Below are 26,179 nucleotides of genomic sequence, written 5' to 3'. Positions count from 1 at the left end.
TGGAGTAGCAGAGCATATCGGACACACAGTGACAAGTATAATGAGAACCAGAGCATTTGCTACATTTGACGTCGTTGGTGCAGCCTTGTGAGGTATGGTGAAAACCTTTACAACGAAAGCACTGATTGGGATGAGGGATGTTCACCTTCAATTTATGGAGGAAGCTATTAATTCAAACCCGATCAGGGAATGAGTCGAGAAAATTAAGGAGGGCAGTGCTGGTATCACAGAGTTCACCATTAGTACTACGCAGAAACTTCCTGACACCGAAGATCAGAATGTCAGCATCCTGCAGTTGCGCCTTGATGTTGTCCGCACTAATGTCAACAACATGCGGGACCACATATCGTACCAAAAAGTCACCCAGAGGTTTATAACAACAGACTTTGTAACCACAGATGTCAGTAACGTCTGAAAGCTCCAGGTCCTCGTAGTGATTGTGGTCCACCGCAGTCAAGTTCCTGCGTTTATTTGGTCTGATATCATGCACTTTGATCTTAAAGAACTTGGGAATGGCATGATAAAGGAGACATTGTGCCCTGCTATTTCCAAAAACACTCCGATCAATGGGCATATCGACATCAAAGGCAATGATGAACGTTTGGAGGCCAGGAGAACTCGTCCTACTGTGAGTGAGTGGAGGGCGTGGAAATGGAGGCCGCGGAGGGTCACAGGGTACATCAGGACGTTGGTGATGTTTTGCCTCCAATCTATTAGCCTTATTATGATGTTTACTGTCCAGGAAAACACCCTCTGGATCCCCCCTCCAAGACCGGGAGAACGACATGATCGGAATGCGAGCCAAGGTTCTAGCTCATGGTCCCCCGGTAGACCTATGAACTCCTTTCACACTGACTGATGCCAAAGACTAATATTAGCAATATCAGCCTGGATAGCTCCAGGGAGCCTCCGGGTCTCTCCCAGAAAATGGCATTTCATTACATTCAACGCTGTTTTTTTTATTCTAATATTATCATTATTATTATTATTGCTGAGAAAATCAGTAGGAGCCATGATGAGGATTCGAACCCACACACGTGGTTCTCTCAAATACATGCCATAGACCACTACACTACAACATGGTCAAAACTATGCAACCTGGTATTCAACTGAATCCTTAGGAGGTCCTGAAGCTTCCATTGAAGCAGTAAGAGTGTGGGTGTTGTAGCAGTACCAGGTGGTGCAGTAAGAGTGTGGGTGTTGTAGCAGTACCAGGTGGTGCAGTAAGAGTGTGGGTGTTGTAACAGTACCAGGTGGTGCAGTAAGAGTGTGGGTGTTGTAACAGTACCAGGTGGTGCAGTAAGAGTGTGGGTGTTGTAGCAGTACCAGGTGGTGCAGTAAGAGTGTGGGTGTTGCAACAGTACCAGGTGGTGCAGTAAGAGTGTGGGTGTTGTAACAGTACCAGGTGGTGCAGTAAGAGTGTGGGTGTTGCAACAGTACCAGGTGGTGCAGTAAGAGTGTGGGTGTTGTAGCAGTACCAGGTGGTGCAGTAAGAGTGTGGGTGTTGTAACAGTACCAGGTGGTGCAGTAAGAGTGTGGGTGTTGCAACAGTACCAGGTGGTGCAGTAAGAGTGTGGGTGTTGTAACAGTACCAGGTGGTGCAGTAAGAGTGTGGGTGTTGCAACAGTACCAGGTGGTGCAGTAAGAGTGTGGGTGTTGTAGCAGTACCAGGTGGTGCAGTAAGAGTGTGGGTGTTGTAACAGTACCAGGTGGTGCAGTAAGAGTGTGGGTGTTGCAACAGTACCAGGTGGTGCAGTAAGAGTGTGGGTGCTGTAACAGTACCAGGTGGTGCAGTAAGAGTGTGGGTGTTGCAACAGTACCAGGTGGTGCAGTAAGAGTGTGGGTGTTGTAACAGTACCAGGTGGTGCAGTAAGAGTGTGGGTGTTGTAACAGTACCAGGTGGTGCAGTAAGAGTGTGGGTGTTGCAGCAGTACCAGGTGGGACAGGACGGAAGACTCATGAGTCTGAGAGAGCAACAAGTTGTGAGGCTGCAGAGAGAGATCGCTCACCAGGCCGGCGTCAGACTCTCCCTACGCAAGAAAGACTGCCTCAACTCCATCGCCTTTGTCAACATATTCAACCATGTGAGTCACCTGCCACTAGTTTCAGTCAGCAGCTTTCTCTTAATGAAGCTTCAGTCAGGGTACAATACTGCTTATATCAGTAGAGCTTTAGTCAGGGCAAAAGATTTTGTTATATCACAACATTATTTACATTATTACACATTATAATTACTTAAATTACCCTGCAATATCATATATTTATATGAATTTACCCATGGGCCATCACCTCTCTAGTGACTTCAGTAGGGCCAGGAAGCCAGAGGGTTGTTAAAGTTCCCCCTCATTGTTTCTGAGAATTTTTCCAGCTGAATTTTAAAATTAAGTAACGTGTTGACATTTACGGCTTTGGTGGCTAGGCCATTCTATGGGTTTATTGTCCTCAAGATAGAAAAAAAAAAATTGTTTTCTGTGTTTCATTGTGGCTTGTTGAGCTTGACGCAGTTGTTGTTCCCTGTACATTGTGGCTTGTTGAGCTTGACGAAGTTGTTAACCCCTGTACATTGTGGCTTGTTGAGCTTGACGAAGTTGTTAACCCCTGTACATTGTGACTTATTGAGCTTGACACAGTTGTTGTTCCCTGTACATTGTGACTTGTTGAGTTTGACACAGTTGTTGTCCCCTGTACATTGTGACTTGTTGAGTTTGACACAGTTGTTGTCCCCTGTACATTGTGACTTGTTGAGTTTGACACAGTTGTTGTTCCCTGTACATTGTGACTTGTTGAGTTTGACACAGTTGTTGTTCCCTGTACATTGTGACTTGTTGAGTTTGACACAGTTGTTGTCCCCTGTACATTGTGACTTGTTGAGTTTGACACAGTTGTTGTCCCCTGTACATTGTGACTTGTTGAGTTTGACACAGTTGTTGTCCCCTGTACATTGTGACTTGTTGAGTTTGACACAGTTGTTGTCCCCTGTACATTGTGACTTGTTGAGTTTGACACAGTTGTTGTCCCCTGTACATTGTGGCTTGTTGAGCTTGACGCAGTTGTGGTGCATCAACGTACCTTGATGGTTCAGTCTTGTCCTTTGTCCTGCACATTTGGAGTTTCTGATGTGGGTTTCCCAACATCTGTACCGTGTGCAGGTGGCTGAGTTATTGGTGTCCCAGTTGCATCTTGTTTGCAGCAACGGTATCAAGTTTGTAGGTACTTCTTTCGCATCTTTCTCTCTTTGTCATCCTTCTTTGATGTCAATTCTTGTGGTCATGTCCTTCTATGTCCTGGTTGTTTGTGGATCTGCATTTTATGCCTCATACCGATGCCCCCCTCATCATTCAGAATTGCTGTTGTTTGCATTCGGCATTGAAACGTCTTCAGCTCTGTTTTGCAAGTTGTCTTTGCTTTCTTTCAACTACTAATGCTTTGTTGGTAAAACATTGCCCAAAACACTATGCATAATAGTGACTTCATTTGTAATGTATAATTCCTGTCCCCATAATTGTACATTACTTCAATGTGCTTTGTACACACATTCTTTTGAATAAACATTTGAATTTGAATTTTTTACAGCCTGCTCATGCTCCTCCCGAGTCATTTGGGTCACTTAGCTGGATGTTAATGTTTCTCTCCTCCTCTCAGTTCATGGATGCCCATTCAGTCTGGGATACTTTTCTTAACCCTTTAACTGCGCAACGCGCCTGCAGGCCCAGGTCTGGGGTGCGCTACGCGCCTCCGGGTATTTATATTTTTCACATTCCATTCAAAACTCCCGCGGCTACATGCGGTTCACATCAGCTTCCTCAGGGTTCTTGTAAACAGATGCCATCTTTAAAAAAATCGTGGTCCACATTCCCGGGTGTGAGAGCCTCAGTAGTGAGTGAGCAACCAAGGGTGGCGCTTGCAGCATGAGTGCACAGCACTGCTGCTCAATCGTAGTGTCGTCTGCTGTCTGCTGTGTGATTTCTCATGCAGTGTATGGTGGCCACTGTACTGTTTGGACACAATACCGGCTTACTTGCATAGTTCTGGTAAATAAAACGTGTAGATAGGTATATATAACATGTGTAAATAGTGTAATAAAACAATAAGAGTATGGTGGGAGGAGCAATGTTGGTGAGTAATATGTTGGAGTGAGGGAGAGCTGGCTGGGTGTGGCTGCTCACACTCGCGGTGTTCTCAATGTGTTGATGGTGAATGTATATAGTGTGACAGTGTATAGTGTGTAAATAGATTGTATATATACATAAATTAGCATGATACATGGTAAATATGTGCAACATACAACAGGGAGCCGGTCGGCCGAGCGGACAGCACGCTGGACTTGTGATCCTGTGGTCCTGGGTTCGATCCCAGGCGCCGGCGAGAAACAATGGGCAGAGTTTCTTTCACCCTATGCCCCTGTTACCTAGCAGTAAAATAGGTACCTGGGTGTTAGTCAGCTGTCACAGGCTGCTTCCTGGGGGTGGAGGCCTGGTCGAGGACTGGGCCGCGGGGACACTAAAAAGCCCCGAAATCATCTCAAGATAACCTCAAGATAACATATGTGTACACAAGTGTCATGCATGTAACACAGTGTCTTTGGACAGTACGGATGTTTTTCTGCCATAATATAGTGTACATGTTCATTATACATAGGATTAGGATGTAAAAACAAATAAAATGTATCTGGAACTGTGCGCAAAAAATGAACATAAATATATTCGCGGCAACTCGCGCGCCCCGCCCCGAGTGCCCTACTGGCCCCGGGAGCGTACGTCACAGGCAAACGGGGAATGATGACGTCACACGCCAACTTACGGACCCCATAACAGCCAAAGTAAGCACAATTTTGATTTTTTTTTGACATACCCATACTGAGGATAGAGTTTTTGACACTTATAAAACAAAAGAATTTTTTCCAGAGAATTTATTTCCTGCACACTGGGGGGGGGGGCGTCTTATTTGAAGGCAGCGCAGTTAAAGAGTTAAGGCAGTGTTTTTGTTGACATTTTCACTGCCAGCTTGCTCTTTTTTTTTTTTTTTTTTTTTTTTTTTTTTTTTTTTTTTTTTTTTTTTTTTTTTTTTTTAGCTCTTGCTCCTGACTGTCAGCTTCAAGGTTTCATGCTCTCCTCCAGATGTATGAGTTCTGTTCTTTGGGCCCTGGTGGTGGTTTCTTCGTTTGCAGCCTTCTATTTCTTTTCTTGAAGGTACGTGTTGGTTGGCTTTTGGAAGGTTCCTTTGGTGATTAATGCATGGTTGGTCCAGCTGGGGCTACATCATTTGTTGTGCCCGGTGGCAGCTCTTTGCCATTACCTGTGTGCCACCAATTCTGCCTCAGTGGCTACTTTGTTGGTTCATCCCGTTTCCTTGATCTCCTGATTGTATTTCTCAGATTGGCATTATTTCTCAGGTGTCATTAAAACTAGCTCACAATATTTGTAAGTTCACAGCTTTGGCTGCTGTTTACTGTAGCATTGGGGCCTCGTAGCCTGGTGGATAGCGCGCAGGACTCGTAATTCTGTGGCGCGGGTTCGATTCACGCACGAGGCAGAAACAAATGGGCAAAGTTTCTTTCACCCTGAATGCCCCTGTTACCTAGCAGTAAATAGGTACCTGGGAGTTAGTCAGCTGTCACGGGCTACTTCCTGGGGGTGAAGGCCTGGTCGAGGACCGGGCCGCGGGGACACTAAAGCCCCGAGATCATCTCAAGATAACCTCAAGAAGAAGCATGCCATGGGCTGCTTTTGGGTTTAGGGGTTTGGGAGTCTGTCTAGGCCCTGGCGATCAATGTAGTTGCCATTTTACTCCTCCCTAGTAAGTCCCATGTCTTCCTTCACATACAGAGGGAACTCACCAGAAAGAGGCAACTGCCTGAGCAACCCACCTGAAGCCCTCCAAACTGAGGTACACACCATGCTTTAATGAATGACGAATGTCTATTTAGGACTGGGGACCAAAATCTAGCACATTTTTCATACCCTTGTTTTCTTAACTTGAGTCTGTATACGTGCATTGGAGAAACGGCTCAATATGTTTTATGCATAACATTACAGGTGTACGTGGCTGGTTGGAAGCAGCGAGAACACCCATACTTACATAACACATTCCATATTGGTGACCGCCTGGTGAGTGTGTGTGGCGTACCCATCTCTACGGCAGCTGAGGTCAACAACATAATTAAGAATGAGCCCACAGCTATGGTCAGTACCTTCACCAGTGTGGTCCCTATGATCAGTACTGTTACATCATGTCCATTATACCATCCAACTTGTCTTCATCATCAATAGTTACAAGATTAGAGACAGGTACGGTTCTAACTTCTCACTATACAGTGTGTGTATGTGTGTAATTACCTAAGTGTAGTTACAGGATGAGAGCTACGCTCGTGGTGTCCCGTCTTCCCAGCACTCTTTGTCATATAACGCTTTAAAACTACTGACGGTCTTGGCCTCCACCACCTTCTCCCCTAACTTGTTCCAACCGTCTACCACTCTGTTTGCGAAAGTGAATTTTCTTATATTTCTTCGGCATCTGTGTTTAGCTAGTTTATATCTATGACCTCTTGTTCTTGAAGTGCCAGGTCTCAGGAAATCTTCCCTGTCGATTTTATCAATTCCTGTTACTATTTTGTACGTAGTGATCATATCACCTCTTTTTCTTCTGTCTTCTAGTTTTGGCATGTTTAATGCTTCTAACCTCTCCTCGTAGCTCTTGCCCTTCAGTTCTGGGAGCCACTTAGTAGCATGTCTTTGCACCTTTTCCAGTTTGTTGATGTGCTTCCTAAGATATGGGCACCACACAACAGCTGCATATTCTAGCTTTGGCCTAACAAAAGTCATGAACAATTTCTTTAGTATATCGCCATCCATGTATTTAAATGCAATTCTGAAGTTAGAAAGCATAGCATAGGCTCCTTGCACAATATTCTTTATGTGGTCCTCAGGTGATAGTTTTCTATCTAGAATCACCCCTAGATCTCTTTCTTTATCAGAATTCTTTAAAGATTTCTCACATAATATATAGGTTGTGTGGGGTCTATGTTCTCCTATTCCACATTCCATAACATGGCATTTATTAACATTAAATTCCATTTGCCAAGTGGTGCTCCATATACTTATTTTGTCCAGGTCTTCTTGAAGGGCATGACAATCATCTAAATTTCTTATCCTTCCTATTATCTTAGCATCATTAGCAAACATGTTCATATAATTCTGTATACCAACTGGTAGATCATTTATGTAGACAATAAACATCACTGGTGCAAGAACTGAACCCTGTGGTACTCCACTTGTGACATTTCTCCATTCCGATACATTGCCTCTGATTACTGCCCTCATTTTTCTATCAGTCAGAAAATTTTTCATCCATGATAGAAGCTTACCTGTCACCCCTCCAATATTTTCCAGGTGTGTGTGTGTATATAATATATATAATATATATATATATATATATATATATATATATATATATATATATATATATATATATATATATATATATATATATATATATATATATATATATATATATGTCGTACCTAGTAGCCAGAATGCACTTCTCGGCCTACTATGCAAGGACCAATTTGCCTAATAAGCCAAGTTTTCCTGAATTAATATATTTTCTCTAATTTTTTTCTTATGAAATGATAAAGCTACCCATTTCATTATGTATGAGGTCAATTTTTTTTAATTGGAGTTAAAATTAACGTAGATATATGACCGAACCTAACTAACCCTACCTAACCTATCTTTATAGGTTAGGTTAGGTAGCCGAAAAAGTTAGATTAGGTTAAGTTAGGTAGGTTAGGTCATCGAAAAACAATTAGTTCATGAAAACTTGGCTTATTAGGCAAATCGGGCCTTGCATAGTAGGCTGAGAAGTGCGTTCTGGCTACTAGGTACGACATTATATATATATATATATATGTCGTACCTAGTAGCCAGAACGCACTTCTCAGCCTACTATACAAAGCCCAATTTGCCTAATAAGCCAAGTTTTCATGAATTAATTGTTTTTCGACTACCTAACCTACCTAACCTAACTTTTTCAGCTACCTAACCTAACTTAACCTGTAAAGATGGGTTAGGTAGGGTTGGTTAGGTTCGGTCATATATCTATGTAATTTTAACTCCAATAAAAAAAAATTGACCTCATACATAATGAAATGGGTAGCTTTATCATTTCATAAGAAAAAAATTCGAGAAAATATATTAATTCAGGAAAACTTGGCTTATTAGGCAAATCGGGCCTTGCATAGTAGGCATAGAAGTGCGTTCTGGCTACTAGGTACGACACACACACATATATATATATATATATATATATATATATATATATATATATATATATATATATATATATATATATATATATATATATGTCGTACCTAGTAGCCAGAACGCACTTCTCAGCCTACTATTCAAGGCCCGATTTGCCTAATAAGCCAAGTTTTCATGAATGAATTGTTTTTCGACAACCTAACCTAACCTACCTTTTTCGGATACCTAACCTAACCTAACCTATAAAGATAGGTTAGGTTAGGTTAGGTAGGGTTGGTTAGGTTCGGTCATATATCTACGTTAATTTTAACTCCAATAAAAAAAAATTGACCTCATACATAATGAAATGGGTAGCTTTATCATTTCATAAGAAAAAAATTCGAGAAAATATATTAATTCAGGAAAACTTGGCTTATTAGGCAAATCGGGCCTTGCATAGTAGGCATAGAAGTGCGTTCTGGCTACTAGGTACGACACACACATATATATATATATATATATATATATATATATATATATATATATATATATATATATATATATATATATATATATATATATTATATGTCGTACCTAGTAGCCAGAACGCACTTCTCAGCCTACTATTCAAGGCCCGATTTGCCTAATAAGCCAAGTTTTCATGAATTAATTGTTTTTCGACAACCTAACCTACCTAACCTAACCTAACCTACCTTTTTCGGATACCTAAACTAACCTAACCTATAAAGATAGGTTAGGTTAGGTTAGGTAGGGTTGGTTAGGTTCGGTCATATATCTACGTTAATTTTAACTCCAATAAAATAAAATTAACATCATACATAATGAAATGGGTAGCTTTATCATTTCATAAGAAAAAAATTAGAGAAAATATATTAATTCAGGAAAACTTGGCTTATTAGGCAAATCGGGCTTTGCATAGTAGGCTCAGAAGTGCGTTATGGCTACTAGGTACGACATATATATATATATATATATATATATATATATATGTGTCGTACCTAGTAGCCAGAACGCACTTCTCAGCCTACTATGCAAGGCCCGATTTGCCTAATAAGCCAAGTTTTCCGGAATTAATATATTTTCTCTAATTTTTTTCTTATGAAATGATAAAGCTACCCATTTCATTATGTATCATTTCAATTTTTTTTTATTGGAGTTAAAATTAACGTAGATATATGACCGAACCTAACCAACCCTACCTAACCTAACCTAACCTATCTTTATGGGTTAGGTTAGGTTAGGTAGCCGAAAAAGCTAGGTTAGGTTAGGTTAGGTAGGTTAGGTAGTCGAAAAACAATTAATTCATGAAAACTTGGATTATTAGGCAAATCGGGCCTTGCATAGTAGGCTGAGAAGTGCGTTCTGGCTACTAGGTACGACATATATATATATATATATACACACATATACTGTATATAATAATGTTATACCTAGTAGCCAGAATACAGTACTCTGCCTACTATGCAAGACCTGATTTGCCTAATAAGCCAAGTTTTCCTGAATTTATATATTTTTCTAATTTTTTTCTTATGAAATGATAAAACTATACATTTTATTATGTATGAGTTAATTTTTTTTAAATTTGAGTTAAAACTAACATAGATATATGACCGAGCCTAACCAACCCTACCTAACCTAACCTAACCTAACCTATCTTAACCTAACCTAACCTATCTTAACCTAACCTAAACTAACACAACTAAATCAATAATTTATGTTTTACTATAATATAATAATAATAATTAAGAAAAAGTAATTGGAAACAATTTATTGAAAATAAAGAAAATCACTCGGCCTATTAATTAAGCAAATTGGGCCTTGCATAGTAGGCCGAGAAGTGCGTTCTGGCTACTAGATACGACATATATATATGTATTTTATATATATATACAATATATAAATAATGCTTCTCACTTATTATTGTTCATTGCTAAAGTTAAACTAGAAATATTTACCACAAACCACCTTCGATTTTTTTTTATGAAAGTGTTTTAAATTAACGAAATACTTGTATATAAAACACTAATAATAATATTAGTACAGCAATAGTAATAATAATAATAATAATAATGAAGGTGAAGGAAAGACCCAATGCATGTGTGTAATTTAAACCAAATTTTCTTTCATGAAGGTGTTGTTAAACATTGTTCTGAACCTTTGGAACAGTGTTTAGCAGCACCAATGTTTACAGCAGACACAGGTGTAATGAGTGTATTTACAGTAGGCACAGGTGTAATGAGTGTATTTACAGTAGGCACAGGTGTAATGAGTGTATTTACAGTAGACACAGATGTAATGAGTGTATTTACAGTAGACACAGGTGTAATGAGTGTATTTACAGTAGGCACAGGTGTAATGAGTGTATTTACAGTAGGCACAGGTGTAATGAGTGTATTTACAGTAGACACAGGTGTAATGAGTGTATTTATAGTAGACACAGATGTAATGAGTGTATTTACAGTAGACACAGGTGTAATGAGTGTATTTACAGTAGGCACAGGTGTAATGAGTGTATTTACAGTAGGCACAGGTGTAATGAGTGTATTTACAGTAGGCACAGGTGTAGTGAGTGTATTTACAGTAGACACAGGTGTAATGAGTGTATTTACAGTAGGCACAGGTGTAATGAGTGTATTTACAGTAGGCACAGGTGTAATGAGTGTATTTACAGTAGGCACAGGTGTAATGAGTGTATTTACAGTAGGCACAGGTGTAATGAGTGTATTTACAGTAGACACAGATGTAATGAGTGTATTTACAGTAGACACAGGTGTAATGAGTGTATTTACAGTAGGCACAGGTGTAATCAGCATATCTACAGAAGACACAGGTATAATCAGCATATCTACAGAAGACACAGGTATGATCAGCATATCTACAGAAGACACAGGTATGATCAGCATATCTACAGTAGACATAGGTGTAGTTGTAGTGTATCTACAGTAGACACAGGTGTAATGAGTTCAATTGCTGCACCTCAGGTGGAGTTCATCATCAGGCGTGTGCCCCACGGGAAGGTGTTCGCACTGAAGAGGGAAACGGAAGGCCAACCTCTGGGTGTGATTCGGGAAGGCAACACTGCTCAGATCAAGGAGGTAAGTCAATATCTGCTTTTACCACTGTGCTCTCCTTTGCTTTAGTCCTGTTTGCGTTAGTCTGTTGGTATATTTGCTGCTGCTTTCAGGAAGGGTCCTTGGGTTGTTGATGCTTGGCTGGTCAGGCTAGGGGTGCATCACGTGTTGTGTCTGGTTGCGGCTCTCCGCTGTTATTTGTGTGCCACGGCTTCAGTGGCCAGGGATGCACTTTGGTTTGACCCGGTTTCCCCCCTCCCTCATACTTCCTCCCACCATACTGTTAGTTTTTATTACACTATTTACACATGTTATGTATAAGTATTTACGTGTTTTATTCACCATACCTATACAACTAAGCTGGTATTGTGTCCAAACAGCACAGTGGCCACCATACACTGTATGACAAGTAACACAACAGACGACGATGCTTCAAGTACAACGCCACCTCCCTCACCAAAATGGCTCCTCCAAACATACTCCTGTTGCTGTCATTATACTATATACACACATTATATATAAGTATCTACATTTGTGTTCACCATAGCAAACTACTAAGCTAGTATGGTGAGCCCAAATAAGAGTGGCTGCCCCACACAGTGACGCTACCTCGATTTCGATTCCCTCCCTCCCTCACCAAAATTCCTCTTCTCACAATACAACACACAGAGCTAATTATCACCACAATCCTGCTATTATCACAATCCTAGCCACTAAATCCTGTATATTAATAATTGACCACAAGTTTATTTTGTAAAGGAACATAAGATGTTGTTTGAAGATTCCTAGATGGACGAAATAATGCTGTGGTGCTGTTTGAATCTTGAACATCTTGAACAACATTGATTCACTGATATTTAAACATTGTGCACAGCCATTATCACACTCGGGTTCTTCTGTAATACTATCATGGGTAAATAATACAAGTTACATATATATATTTTTACATTATTAGAAGATGCTGTGGTCACAAGCTGAACAACAGTTCTGTGAGTTCATGCTGTGTGCGCCAGCCTTGGTTGCTCACTCAGTACTGAGGCTCTCACACCTGGGAATGATGCCTACGATTTTTGTTTTAAATGGCATCTGTTTACAAGAGCCCCGAGGAAGCTAATGTGAACCTCATGTAGCTGTGGGACTTTTGAATCATACGCTATTCCTATAACATACCCGAGGCGCACCACCCGTCGAGCACCTATAGGCTCGTTGCACAGTGCAGTAGTTAAAGTCTGGGGAATATTTGGTACATTGTCAATCTTGAAGCCTGAGGGACATTTTTCACATTGTCTGTCAATCTTGAAGCCTAGTGACATCTTGAAAACTGGCAGCATTTGACACATTGCCACTCTTGAAGACTGGCAATGTTTAGTAGTGACAATCTTGAAGATGGGTGATGTTTGCATATTTTAAGTTTTGAGGCCCATTTGCTTGGTTAAAAAATGTTGAGAAAAATAAACATAGCCAACACATGGCATCAGCTGTTACTTTGTCAGACTTTAACAAACCAGTATTCTTCACTACAGTATTTCTTGTGTGATAGCAGTAACTCATATATCAATGATAAACTGTACTGTACTTTAAAAAAACCATCCTACTGTATATTCCAATCCTATAGCATCGAAATCAAGCCTCTACTGTACTTGTAATTTTAGCTTAAAGTCTTGCACATATTGCAACATGAACTCCACCATGTAAATATTGTACACTATAACAATCTCCCCTTCCCCCCCAAAAAAGCCTATATAGTAGAAATTTGCCAATAAAGTTATTATGAACAATTATAAATATTGGTAGATATAACTGTACTGTAATGCTTAAAGGTTGGACTTCTTCCCCTTATGTTGAAGGGGGACCAAAGCAGGAAAAAGTATGAATAATTCAACAAGATATAATGTTTGACTTGTGAACACAGATTGTTGCCGGAGGTCTGGCAGCCCTACACGGAGTGCCACCCAAGGCCCAGACTATGGACTCCCTGTCTCTCTGCTCCTGGGTTCTCACCGAGATCAACCACCGACCGCTCAACCTATTTTTCAAGGTAAAACCTTCCCTGCATCAGCTGTCACGTAATTCCCAAATGAAACTTTGATAAGTACTGCAGCATCTACAAATGGATACACACACGTGCTTCTAATATGTATAACTGTGTCAACCTACATCCGTCTTTGTACCTACACTAACTTGGATTTAGGAAATAAAATACATTATCATCATTGTGCCATGTTCCACACTCATGGGATGAGATGGCATCACCTTGAAAGAAATTAGGAGAGCAATACAGGGGACAAAAGTTAATGATACTCAGACACTCCATCCATTAATATACCAACATATTACACATATACCTATATTGCACATACTCATATACATTAAGTTAAGTTTGAATCAGAGGAACAGTTTGAATAAAAATCCAAGGTTTATATAATGGGTAAATTGGTAATGATACTTTCCATCTTACTACACAACATCTGTCACATCTCTCCATTGTTCTCCTCAACTTCATGGTACCTGTTACACCCCCCCTACCATTGTCCTCTACCTCTACTGGTTATATGTGCAGTCCATTCCAGTGGTTAGCGTCAGTAGCTAGGATTCTCTCGGTCGCGGGCTTGTCACCTCGGAGCAACAGTTGATTTTCTCGTTGATATACAATATATCACATGAGTGTGATTTCTGTGTATCTGATGTTGGAGCATATGGTGGGTGCACTACGTTGCCTACACCTGGATGCTTGGGGGTCGTACACAAAACTTGGACTAGCTGGGAGAGCCGGTCGGCCGAGCGGACAGCACGCGGGACTTGTGATCCTGTGGTCCTGGGTTCGATCCCAGGCGCCGGCGAGAAACAATGGGCAGAGTTTCTTTCACCCTATGCCCCTGTTACCTAGCAGTAAAATAGGTACCTGGGTGTTAGTCAGCTGTCACGGGCTGCTTCCTGGGGGTGGAGGCCTGGTCGAGGACCGGGCCGCGGGGACACTAAAAAGCCCCGAAATCATCTCAAGATAACCTCAAGATAACCTCAAGATAGCTTCACGAGGGCCTCTAGACGTTCTGTGATTTCGGTAGAAATCTAGTTGGATGACTGTGAATTAAGGGTAAACAAAAGTCCAAGTTGTGGATCAGTTCTGCAATACCTGGCCTCTAATTGATAATGGAGTTGTGTACAAGAGAAGTTGAGAGTAAAGAAAATGTGTGAGGTTAAGTGGCAGTCACTTTCCTTCAATGCAGCAGCAGCAGCAGCCAGGTGCTGGACTTGGTGTGAACATCCTTGCCTGCTCACTTTAGCCACAGCTCAGTATTTTAAAGCTCAAAATTCAATCTGACAGTTTAAATTAAAATAAAATACTGTATATATTTTTATTAAACTTACAGTATACTGTATTTGCTAAATACTCTGTGAATACCTTACATTTGTGTTTCCTCTTGAGACCTTACCCATTCCTCTGGAGACATTACCCAGCCCTCTGGGGACATTACCCAGCCCTCTGGAGACATTACCCAGCCCTCTGGGGACATTACCCAGCCCTCTGGAGACATTACCCAGCCCTCTGGGGACATTACCCAGCCCTCTGGAGACATTACCCAGCCCTCTGGGGACATTACCCAGCCCTCTGGGGACATTACCCAACCCTCTGGGGACATTACCCAGCCCTCTGGGGACATTACCCAGCCCTCTGGGGACATTACCCAACCCTCTGGGGACATTACCCAGCCCTCTGGGGACATTACCCAGCCCTCTGGGGACATTACCCAACCCTCTGGGGACATTACCCATTCCTCTGGGGGACATTACCCAACCCTCTGGAGACATTACCCAACCCTCTGGGGACATTACCCAACCCTCTGGAGACATTACCCGAACCTCTGGGGACATTACCCAGCCCTCTGGGGACATTACCCAGCCCTCTGGAGACATTACCCAACCCTCTGGAGACATTACCCAGCCTTCTGGGGACATTACCCAACCCTCTGGGGACATTACCCAGCCCTCTGGAGACATTACCCAGCCCTCTGGGGACATTACCCAGCCCTCTGGAGACATTACCCAGCCTTCTGGGGACATTACCCAACCCTCTGGGGACATTACCCAGCCCTCTGGAGACATTACCCAGCCCTCTGGGGACATTACCCAGCCCTCTGGGGACATTACCCAGCCCTCTGGAGACATTACCCAGCCTTCTGGGGACATTACCCAACCCTCTGGGGACATTACCCAGCCCTCTGGGGACATTACCCAGCCCTCTGGGGACATTACCCAGCCCTCTGGAGACATTACCCAGCCTTCTGGGGACATTACCCAACCCTCTGGAGACATTACCCAGCCTTCTGGGGACATTACCCAACCCTCTGGGGACATTACCCAGCCCTCTGGAGACATTACCCAGCCTTCTGGGGACATTACCCAACCCTCTGGGGACATTACCCAGCCCTCTGGAGACATTACCCAGCCCTCTGGGGACATTACCCAGCCCTCTGGGGACATTACCCAGCCCTCTGGAGACATTACCCCGCCCTCTGGGGACATTACCCAGCCCTCTGGGGACATTACCCAGCCCTCTGGAGACATTACCCAGCCTTCTGGGGACATTACCCAACCCTCTGGAGACATTACCCAGCCTTCTGGGGACATTACCCAACCCTCTGGGGACATTACCCAGCCCTCTGGGGACATTACCCAGCCCTCTGGGGACATTACCCAGCCCTCTGGAGACATTACCCAGCCCTCTGGAGACATTACCCAGCCCTCTGGGGACATTACCCAGCCCTCTGGAGACATTACCCAGCCTTCTGGGGACATTACCCAACCCTCTGGGGACATTACCCAGCCCTCTGGGGACATTACCCAGCCCTCTGGGGACATTACCCAGCCCTCTGGGGACATTACCCAGCCCTCTGGGGACATTACCCAGCCCTCTGGGGACATTACCCAGCCCTCTGGGGACATTACCCAGCCCTCTGGGGACATTACCCAGCCCTCTGGAGACATTACCCAGCCTTCTGGGGACATTACCCAACCCTCTGGAGACATTACCCAGCCCTCTGGGGACATTACCCAGCCCTCTGGGGACATTACCCAGCCCTCTGGGGACATTACCCAGCCCTCTGGAGACATTACCCAGCCCTCTGGGGACATTACCCAGCCCTCTGGGGACATTACCCAGCCCTCTGGGGACATTACCCAGCCCTCTGGAGACATTACCCAGCCTTCTGGGGACATTACCCAACCCTCTGGAGACATTACCCAGCCTTCTGGGGACATTACCCAACCCTCTGGAGACATTACCCAGCCCTCTGGGGACATTACCCAGCCCTCTGGGGACATTATCCAGTCCTCGAGGGACATTACCCGGTGCTACGGACATTACCCAGTCCTACGGGGGACATTACCCAGTCCTACGGGGGACATTACCCAGTCCTACGGGGGAACATTACTCAGTCCTACGGGGGGACATTACCCAGTCCTACGGGGGAACATTACTCAGTCCTACGGGGGGACATTACCCAGTCCTACGGGGGAACATTACTCAGTCCTACGGGGGAACATTACCCAGTCCTACGGGGGAACATTACTCAGTCCTACGGGGGGACATTACCCAGTCCTACGGGGGAACATTACTCAGTCCTACGGGGGGACATTACCCAGTCCTACGGGGGAACATTACCCAGTCCTACGGGGGAACATTACTCAGTCCTACGGGGGACATTACCCAGTCCTACGGGGGAACATTACTCAGTCCTACGGGGGGACATTACCCAGTCCTACGGGGGGACATTACCCAGTCCTACGGGGGACATTACCCAGTCCTACGGGGGAACATTACCCAGTCCTACGGGGGACATTACCCAGTCCTACGGGGGACATTACCCAGTCCTACGGGGGACATTACCCAGTCCTACGGGGGAACATTACTCAGTCCTACGGGGGGACATTACCCAGTCCTACGGGGGGACATTACCCAGTCCTACGGGGGACATTACCCAGTCCTACGGGGGAACATTACTCAGTCCTACGGGGGAACATTACTCAGTCCTACGGGGGAACATTACCCAGTCCTACGGGGGACATTACCCAGTCCTACGGGGGACATTACCCAGTCCTACGGGGGAACATTACTCAGTCCTACGGGGGAACATTACCCAGTCCTACGGGGGACATTACCCAGTCCTACGGGGGAACATTACCCAGTCCTACGGGGGACATTACCCAGTCCTACGGGGGAACATTACCCAGTCCTACGGGGGACATTACCCAGTCCTACGGGGGGACATTACCCAGTCCTACGGGGGAACATTACTCAGTCCTACGGGGGACATTACCCAGTCCTACGGGGGACATTACCCAGTCCTACGGGGGGACATTACCCAGTCCTACGGGGGACATTACTCAGTCCTACGGGGGAACATTACCCAGTCCTACGGGGGACATTACCCAGTCCTACGGGGGGACATTACCCAGTCCTACGGGGGAACATTACTCAGTCCTACGGGGGAACATTACTCAGTCCTACGGGGGACATTACCCAGTCCTACGGGGGACATTACCCAGTCCTCCGGGAAAATTACACAGTCCTCAGGAACATTACGGAGTCCTCTGGGAACATTACCCAGTCCTAGTGGTCATGATCACACTCTTACGTCTGTCCTGTGGCCACCCACAAACCAACCACAATGTAAGCTATGAATTTTACCAAGCTTTTAACTGATTATTTAAATATTGTACTGTGTATGGAGTTCTTTGTAATATAACTAATTATTTTTAAGTCATGCGACAGCAGTTGATCCCTGTTATACTCTACATACTAGTAGTTTCTAAATTCAGTGGTTAAGTCTTATATAATATTTTTTCTCAAGGAGTTACTCAAGTTGTTAATGACAAATTCCAACCAATATTTATACCAATATACTGTATATACTGTAATTATAATTTTAGAATTTTTTTATTGTTGTGATTCCAATAATACTTTTATCAAGATCATTACCCAACATTAATCATAATAATCTTTGCAGCACATGGAAATTGCTGATCGTTTGAATGCAGTCGGACGAGATATCTCCATTCTCGTTCAGCCGATGGACCTAGTCAAAGCATTGAAGAAGGGCTTAAAGGCTCTTAAAGGCTATAAGGATTACATAGTTATGTGAAACCTTAACTAAGTCATAAGTGAACATTTGTTAGCAAACCATGTTATCTGATGGCACTAAAACTGCTGTGTTGACCCTCGAGCAAAGTCACCTTATGCTAGCCAACATTGGAATGTCCAGCCAGGTTACAGCAAGATGTGCTGGGGTGTGTGGCAGCTGGATTACTGCAAGATGTGCTGGGGTGTGTGGCAGCTGGATTACTGCAAGATGTGCTGGGGTGTGTGGCAGCTGGATTACTGCAAGATGTGCTGGGGTGTGTGGCAGCTGGATTACTGCAAGATGTGCTGGGGTGTGTGGCAGCTGGATTACTGCAAGATGTGCTGGGGTGTGTGGCAGCTGGATTACTGCAAGATGTGCTGGGGTGTGTGGCAGCTGGATTACTGCAAGATGTGCTGGGGTGTGTGGCAGCTGGGTTACTGCAAGATGTGCTGGGGTGTGTGGCAGCTGGGTTACAGCAAGATGTGCTGGGGTGTGTGGCAGCTGGGTTACAGCAAGATGTGCTGGGGTGTGTGGCAGCTGGGTTACTGCAAGATGTGCTGGGGTGTGTGGCAGCTGGGTTACTGCAAGATGTGCTGGGGTGTGTGGCAGCTGGGTTACTGCAAGATGTGCTGGGGTGTGTGGCAGCTGGGTTACTGCAAGATGTGCTGGGAAACGTGACTATTTGGTTCCTGGAAATCTTACTGCTGATCATAACTGTTAGATAAAATATAGTAGCCTAACATGACAATTTATCAAATATTTCATGAAGGGTTTGTTAGGATGAGATCTTCAATACAAAAAAAGTGTGTATTGTTATTACACCAAAACAAGCAACACACTATTTGAAACTCAAGTGGATGAGCTTGTAATATGAGCAGACGGGGTGTCGGATATGGTGTGCTGCATCCCCTCATCCTTCTTTCCATCCCAGTGACCTTGAATAGCACAATTACCTGTGCAATAGGCAAGATGTATTAACGTAGTGCATCTTACCTATTTAGTGCTGTTGACCTAAGGAGTACACCTCAAGTGTAGCTGTTAGCCATTTCTAATGAGAAAAAAGAAGTATTCCAAAGGTGTGCAAAAATGAGTCTGAACTTTATAATAAGCATTATTCTAAGGACTTATAAAGATTCTGTAATGTTAATTGTATGCAGTGTCAACAAATCTTTTAAAGGTGCTGTGATGAAAACTGTATTCCGTTATATTGAAAACTCTGCCACTTGGCCACTACTGGTCATAGTAAGTGCCATGCTGAACATCCTTGCTTATAACATTATTGCTTTGGTACTTTGTAAAAACATTGAAAACATTCATGATAAAATCCAGTCATAGATTTCATCCTTTGTGTTCTTATGTTTGAACAATGCAAAAATTTTTCCAAATGCTATGTTTATTTTATAACTGCTTTTTTAAGAATTTCCCAGGTCTATGGTGGTAATTTTAATGCTGTATTAAGAGCTTATTAATGCTCTGTTGAAGACTATTCTTGCTGTGTAATTGATCTTACTTGTGCTGTGGTGAAGACTGTGCTAGTGCTATGTTTAATATCTTATTATTGCCATTTTAAAATTGAATACAGCATCACGATAAAAAGTCAAAACTTTAAATTTGCAATATATATATAAGACGCACCTATTTGAACTGATCATTTGGGTACTCGCTAAGGTAAGATACACTGTGTCGACTGGACAGGATGATGCACAGTCAAGCAGGAGGCACAGCAGGAAATGCAAAATAACCCTGCTTAGAGAGAATTCTATCAACATTAAGGGCCCAAAACTTTTAAGCACTCCATCTTTACATAAGGTGAATTATTAGCTACACTTATGGTGTAAAAAAAAAAACTAGATAAACACCTCCAAAGGATACCAGACCAACTGGGCTGCAATTCACATATCAGACTGTGAGCAGCAGCATTTAACAACTTGGTTGACCAGACCACCACCGGGAGACCTAGTCAAAGACGACCACAGGGTCAAGGTAGGTAGATATTGATGCCACAGGCATCAAACTATCCTTGCAGGGTAATAAAAGTTCCAAGGAGCCACTGGATAATAAATCTATCTCGTTCAGAAAGGCTGATAGCTCACAGAACATTCTTTCATAAAATTAAAAACCCTTTGGATTCCTCCCTTTATATCACAGGTGACTACCAAGGGAGCACCCTAGCAAATTACTTGTTGGCTTGCTTGGATATACTCACACACTTCTCGGCCCCATCACCCAACCAACCTCGCATATCTCTTTGACACAGGAACAACTCTGAATACAGTGAGGAGCGGTAAGATGGGTAGGATTGAGAGCAGCCAAATGATCCACTGTACAAAGAAATCACATTAACATGATGTATCAATGAGAAAATCAATGGGAGTCATGAGGAGGATTGGAACCCATGCTCTAGGTACTCCCAAGCACACACCTTGGACAACTACACCATGATATGATAAATGCAATACAACCTGGGATTCAACTGAATCCTCTAGGGATTCGTTCAGAGAAGTGCTTTTCTTATAATTCAATGCTCGACTTTTGAGAGATCTCATTCAACTGCTTCCCAAGATATTTCTCAAAAACATAGGGAACTACAAAAAATAAACAGCAGCCACAAACATGCAATTCGTTCTTCAGAAGCTGCAAGTCTGAATCCCCTTAGTGACATTCTCACACCTACAAACCCTGTAGGGACTTCATGGAAAGTTCCATGTGGCTCCAGTACCAAATTGTTATCCTTCCTAAATGCATGAGTGTTCAGTGAATATGGCAAATCATACCTTAAGAGTGCAGCTGAATGAGCTACCTTACAAAGTCTTACTAGTACTGACTTAAAACTCTTAAAGTGATATTAAAAAATGTTAGTTTTGTTACAAATCTTACTAGAACTATGTTAAACATTGCACTAGAGCTATTTTTAAAATAATCTTATTGTTACTGTATTGTTAAACAAATTTTATTAGTGCTGTTAATATCAAATAGTGCTGCTATAAAATTCTTATTGTTGCTGTTAAAAAATCTTACTGGTGCTGTTAAAATATTTTACAAGTGCTGTTAACAAATCTTACCAATGTTATGTTAAAAATATCATTAGTGCTGCAGTGACAGTTTTAATAGTGACTTCATGAAGGAGAGTATCATGATGCATTGGAAATTATTTCCCTGCTGACAATTACAACTGTAGAGCTTATTACCTTCCCAATATTAAGCACAAAAATGCAAAATATATGAATCACAGATACATTCAAAGCGAGTTCTAGCTGAAAATGATGCCCATGCCTCACGAATGTCATTTGAAAATTGCAGCATTTCTTTGTTGGTGTTGCCGAGGCCCTGATGCTTGTTGTGTGACCCCTTCCCCCCCTTCCCCACCTTGAGGCACAGTTTAACGACGACTTTGCCTCATCAAACGTGTACCTGCGTGTTGTTAAGTTCTTTCTCCATTTGTTGAATCATTTCAGCCCACATTTACTATGCACAGCAGAGGTTCATGTATCTTGGTGGATTCAAAATTATCTTGCCTCCACTGGCTAGAAATGTATTGCAGTACTGCAGAAATATGGAGCCTTTAACCTTTTTACTGGAATTTTTTCTTTTCAAATATCAAGTATTTTAACACATGAAGATAAGCTGAGCCTCAAAAGAATATTGAGGCTGTTTGCCAGCCATTGGTTTTGTTGTTACTTCATGTGATCTCCCACAAGGTACCTGCTGCTCCTTTAAAAAGTTCTTTCCATTTATGTTTCAGAAGTTTTTATTTCTTTAAAATGCAGGTTGTCAATAATTTCTTTATTATGAATAATTATTAATAATATATAACATTATTCCACATAAGACTGCAATATTGCTAATGAAGTACCCGCCTTGATAATGTCCTGAGACAGGGTTATCAAATTGTCTGACAAAATTGTATGACAAAGATTTTTCTTTATGAGCAAACTTAAAAATTATAAATTAATGCAGTAAAGATTAGGCATGTGTGTGCATACCAAATGTAGAGCAAAAGCTTGCTTTGCAGGTTTTGTTGTGTGGTATTTGGAACATTCAATGTGGAGATGGCAAAGAGGCTATACCCCGTATATATTTTCTTTCATAATGTACTAGACTTTTTTTGTTGTACTCTAGACAGTAAGATGTTGAGATGTATTAACCTCCTTAATGATGGATGTGTATAAATTAGTGTGTACCATAACAATGTGCCTGGTAAATTGTCCGCCATATGCTCTGGTCTCATTGTTTATGGCTGTAGCCGGGTGCTAGGGACTAGACGCTGTACACATCAACATGTCTGTGTGTGAAAGCTCAAAGAGTGTCAAGTTTAAAGAGTGAAGAGTTGATTGTAAAGTATTAAGAAACATATATCAACAGTTGAGATTGGGCAGAATAAAGTATGACTGGAGTGTGCCAAATGTGAAAACTGATGTGTGAAGTGTGTAGATTAGAAATTGTCAAATTTAATGAGTGAAAAGAAGTCTCAAGTGTGAAGTACAGTACAAAGACTGATATATTGAAAAAGTATCATGACTACAAGAACAGGTTTTGAATTAAGAGTGCAAAAAATGCATGTGGTAAATGCCAAGAGTAACATGTCAACAACACACGCAAACAATGTAGAACTATGCAGAGAATGATGTATCAACAATACATACAAACACTATAGAATTATGCACTGACTGATGTATCAACAAATGCAAACACTTTAGAAATGCCTCCAAACTGATGTCATCATATGCAAACACTATAATTATGCATAAAACCAGCACTGACTGTAATGAAATGACATCCTGGATGAGCCCTGGTGGCTTCCTGAAGCTATCTCGCCAAGATGGCTCCCAACTGCTAGGTCACATCAGCTGCAGAGTTCTTTTTGGCCTATCTGAGATTAGAGCAAAAACCTGGCCCCCTCGCAGAGGCACAGAGAGCAGGTGACACTGCCACCCCATCGGAAAACCATCCAAAAAGTTGGCAAACTAGTACAGATCACTGCCAGGTTCAGAGAGACCATAATGTTGTAAACAAATGATTGAATCTGCCAAAAATCAGCATTACAGCCTGGTTGATCAGATATCCTTTAAATGTGTTTACCAAGTTCTCAAAGATGAGAGGTCAGCCAGTTATGCCCATTGTGTGTAGGGAGTGTGCTGAAAAGTCTTGGGCCTTTGATGTTGATAGCGCTCTCTCAGCATACCTATTGCACTTTGCCATGCCTTCTGGTCTCATGTGGTATTATTTGTATGTGCAGATTTGGAACCAGTCCTAGTATTTTCCAAATGTAAATTATTATGCATCTCTCCTGTCTGCACTCTAGGAAATACAGATATTTAAATTTTAAGTGATTCCAATAATTTAGATGTTTTATTGAGTGGATTCTAGCAGTAAAAGATCTTTGCACACTTTCCAAGTTAGCAATTTGTCCAGTTTTGAATGGGGTTGTTAGTGTGAAACAATGTTCCACTCTAGAGAGCACTAGTGTCATAAAAAGTATCATCACTGGTATGGCATCTCTTTGTTAGAAAGGTTCTTGTTATCGGCTACAGTGTTATAAGCTACAAAAGGCCTGTGTAGAGTGTGAGGACAGAGAGCCAGTGTGTTGTGAGGACAGAGGCAGTGTAAAGTGAGTACTGAGAGAGCCAGTGTAGAGTGTGAGTACTAAGAGAGCCAGTGTAGAGTGTTAGGACAGAGAGCCAGTGTAGAGTGAGGACTGAAGGAAGGACTCTTGGACTAGAGTCATCAAGTGTTACGATGCTGGACACTTAAGTTCAATCAAATGATACTCAAATGTAAACTAGAAGTATTAACTTTCTTGTATTAAATGGGCATCGGACTTGATACTGACACTGGAACAATGGTATGACCAGAAGTCAGGCAAGGTGCTGACACTGGAGAAACCATGAGCAGTCTTGATACTGATATTGAAGGGACCAGGAGTCAGCCTTAGTGCTGATACCAAGTAATAATGTTTACAATTGTATTAACGTGTTCTCCTCCTCAAATAAGTACAACCTCTGATGCTGTTCTACGTGTTACTTCATATAAGTAAATTAATTTAACATCGATTTATGTTTACTTTTTGTTTTGTTTACAGAGTTTAGGAATTCAGTATAGGTTAAACATGCAAGTGCAATGATCCACCTAATTCTTATTCAGATTTATATCACTAAGAATAAACTGCTAGAATTAGATGCTCCTGTAAGGTATAAAATGTTCATCTGTGATGTTAACAATGATAAAAGTTATTGCAGGTTTTGTGATAATGTACAGGCAGTGTTGATGCCTTAATAATAGACACTCAGTCTTACATTCCACGGACAAACATGACGCTTAAGCTACGACAAGTTGACAATGGTCTCCAGATTCATAATATTTGTTTTACTGTATTGATGCACCGAGTTACATCGTGGACAATTTGAGCTTGTGTAAAGGCTAAACTGAATGATGGGAGTCAGTAACTGGTTAAATAAATGACACCATTTTATTTTAAATGCTGGTGAGCAGTGGTTGTGTATGCAACTCGTCCTAAAAACAAAGGCCACGAACTATTCCATGGAGCAATTATTCCCCCTATTTATGAATGATATGTATTCTATATGATTCAACTGATGATGATCCAGCTTTTCTCAAAACTAGCTTTCTTCATTTTGAATGATCAAAGCACTTCACAGAATAATTCACACTTCAGATATTTAACAATACAAGTAAAGGATTAACCCCTGCACTACTTACCTATTTCATGTGACAACTTCATGATGCAGAGGTTAAAGAATTATTAATATTAACCAAAAACGTTTAAAATCATGAAGTACTGTACTTCAAAATATAGTATTGCCAAATTCAATGACTTAATTAAAATATCACCAAGTGAAAAAATAATAATAATAATAATAATAATAATAACTTCAAAATACATGTATTGCTAAATTATAAATTTTTTAGCACATCTCAAATGAGATCGCGGTAAGCGCACTACAGGGGTTAAAGTAATTAATTATCAAAAGAAGGCACCAAGTTGGGAAGGCTATGTAGCACCACCAAATGTGCAGAGTAATCATAGGGCACTAAATGTCACTAAGGATGCCAATATGAGAAAAACTCATAAGGCGAACGACATTAAAGGTATCCGATTCACCAAGAATTCTATCGAGGGACAAGTGACCACGAGGAACAGTCGGGAAGCAAGTTAAAGGCTCGTTCTGAAAGTTAGGATATGCATGGCTGTAAGAGAGACAATAAGGAGCAGGGCAGCGCTCCATTACGTGGCTGCGAGTTAAAACGTGTATGGCCAATACGTAACCTGGCCAGAGCTGTTTCCCACCACCAATTACTGTACAGTGGTAAGAGGAAGGCCACGGGGAAAGACTACTCTTAAGAGCACGCAGTTTGTTACCAGTAAAAGAAACCCTTCCAATGGGCAAAGATGGAGGAATAAATAACTGGGTAAGTCAGAATAAGAAATACCTTTACGGGAGATTGGACAAGTGCAGATAGCATCCTCAGAGGCAGAGTGTGCATGCTCATTTAACCCTTGGGCTGCTCTGGGTCTTAACCTTCAAGTAAGTAATTATCAAAGGAAGGCACCAAACTGGGAAGGCTATGTAGCACCACTAAATGTGCAGAGTAATCAGGTGCTAAATATCACCAAGGATGCCAATACGAGAACAGAAACGCATAAGGCGAACGATACCAAAAGTATCCGATTCACCAAGAATTCTATTGAGGGACAATTGACCGCGAT

At 42.1% G+C, this 26,179-nt stretch overlaps 1 protein-coding gene across 5 annotated transcripts in view; it reads left to right on the top strand.

Annotated features, from left to right (window-relative positions):
- The window catches only part of LOC123775138 (uncharacterized), a 78,066-nt gene extending 53,077 nt beyond the window's left edge, over positions 1-24,989 (top strand). For 4 of the 5 annotated variants that reach the window (XM_069319178.1, XM_045770045.2, XM_045770050.2 and 1 more), the window contains 5 exons: positions 1,929-2,084; positions 6,036-6,182; positions 11,243-11,356; positions 13,245-13,370; positions 18,340-24,989. In XM_069319178.1, coding sequence (XP_069175279.1) covers positions 1,929-2,084; positions 6,036-6,182; positions 11,243-11,356; positions 13,245-13,370; positions 18,340-18,474 — 678 coding nt within the window. In that variant the 3' untranslated portion in view covers positions 18,475-24,989. The remainder of the gene's footprint in view (positions 1-1,928; positions 2,085-6,035; positions 6,183-11,242; positions 11,357-13,244; positions 13,371-18,339) is intronic. The other variant, XM_045770046.2, reaches the window with a different exon arrangement.
- Positions 24,990-26,179: the final 1,190 nt, after the last annotated feature.

Source organism: Procambarus clarkii, chromosome 92 (genome assembly GCF_040958095.1).
Source record: "Procambarus clarkii isolate CNS0578487 chromosome 92, FALCON_Pclarkii_2.0, whole genome shotgun sequence".
Taxonomy (NCBI): Eukaryota; Metazoa; Arthropoda; class Malacostraca; order Decapoda; family Cambaridae; genus Procambarus; species Procambarus clarkii.
The sequence above is the reverse complement of the archived record's forward strand: the minus strand, read 5'-3'. Positions and strand labels throughout refer to the sequence as shown.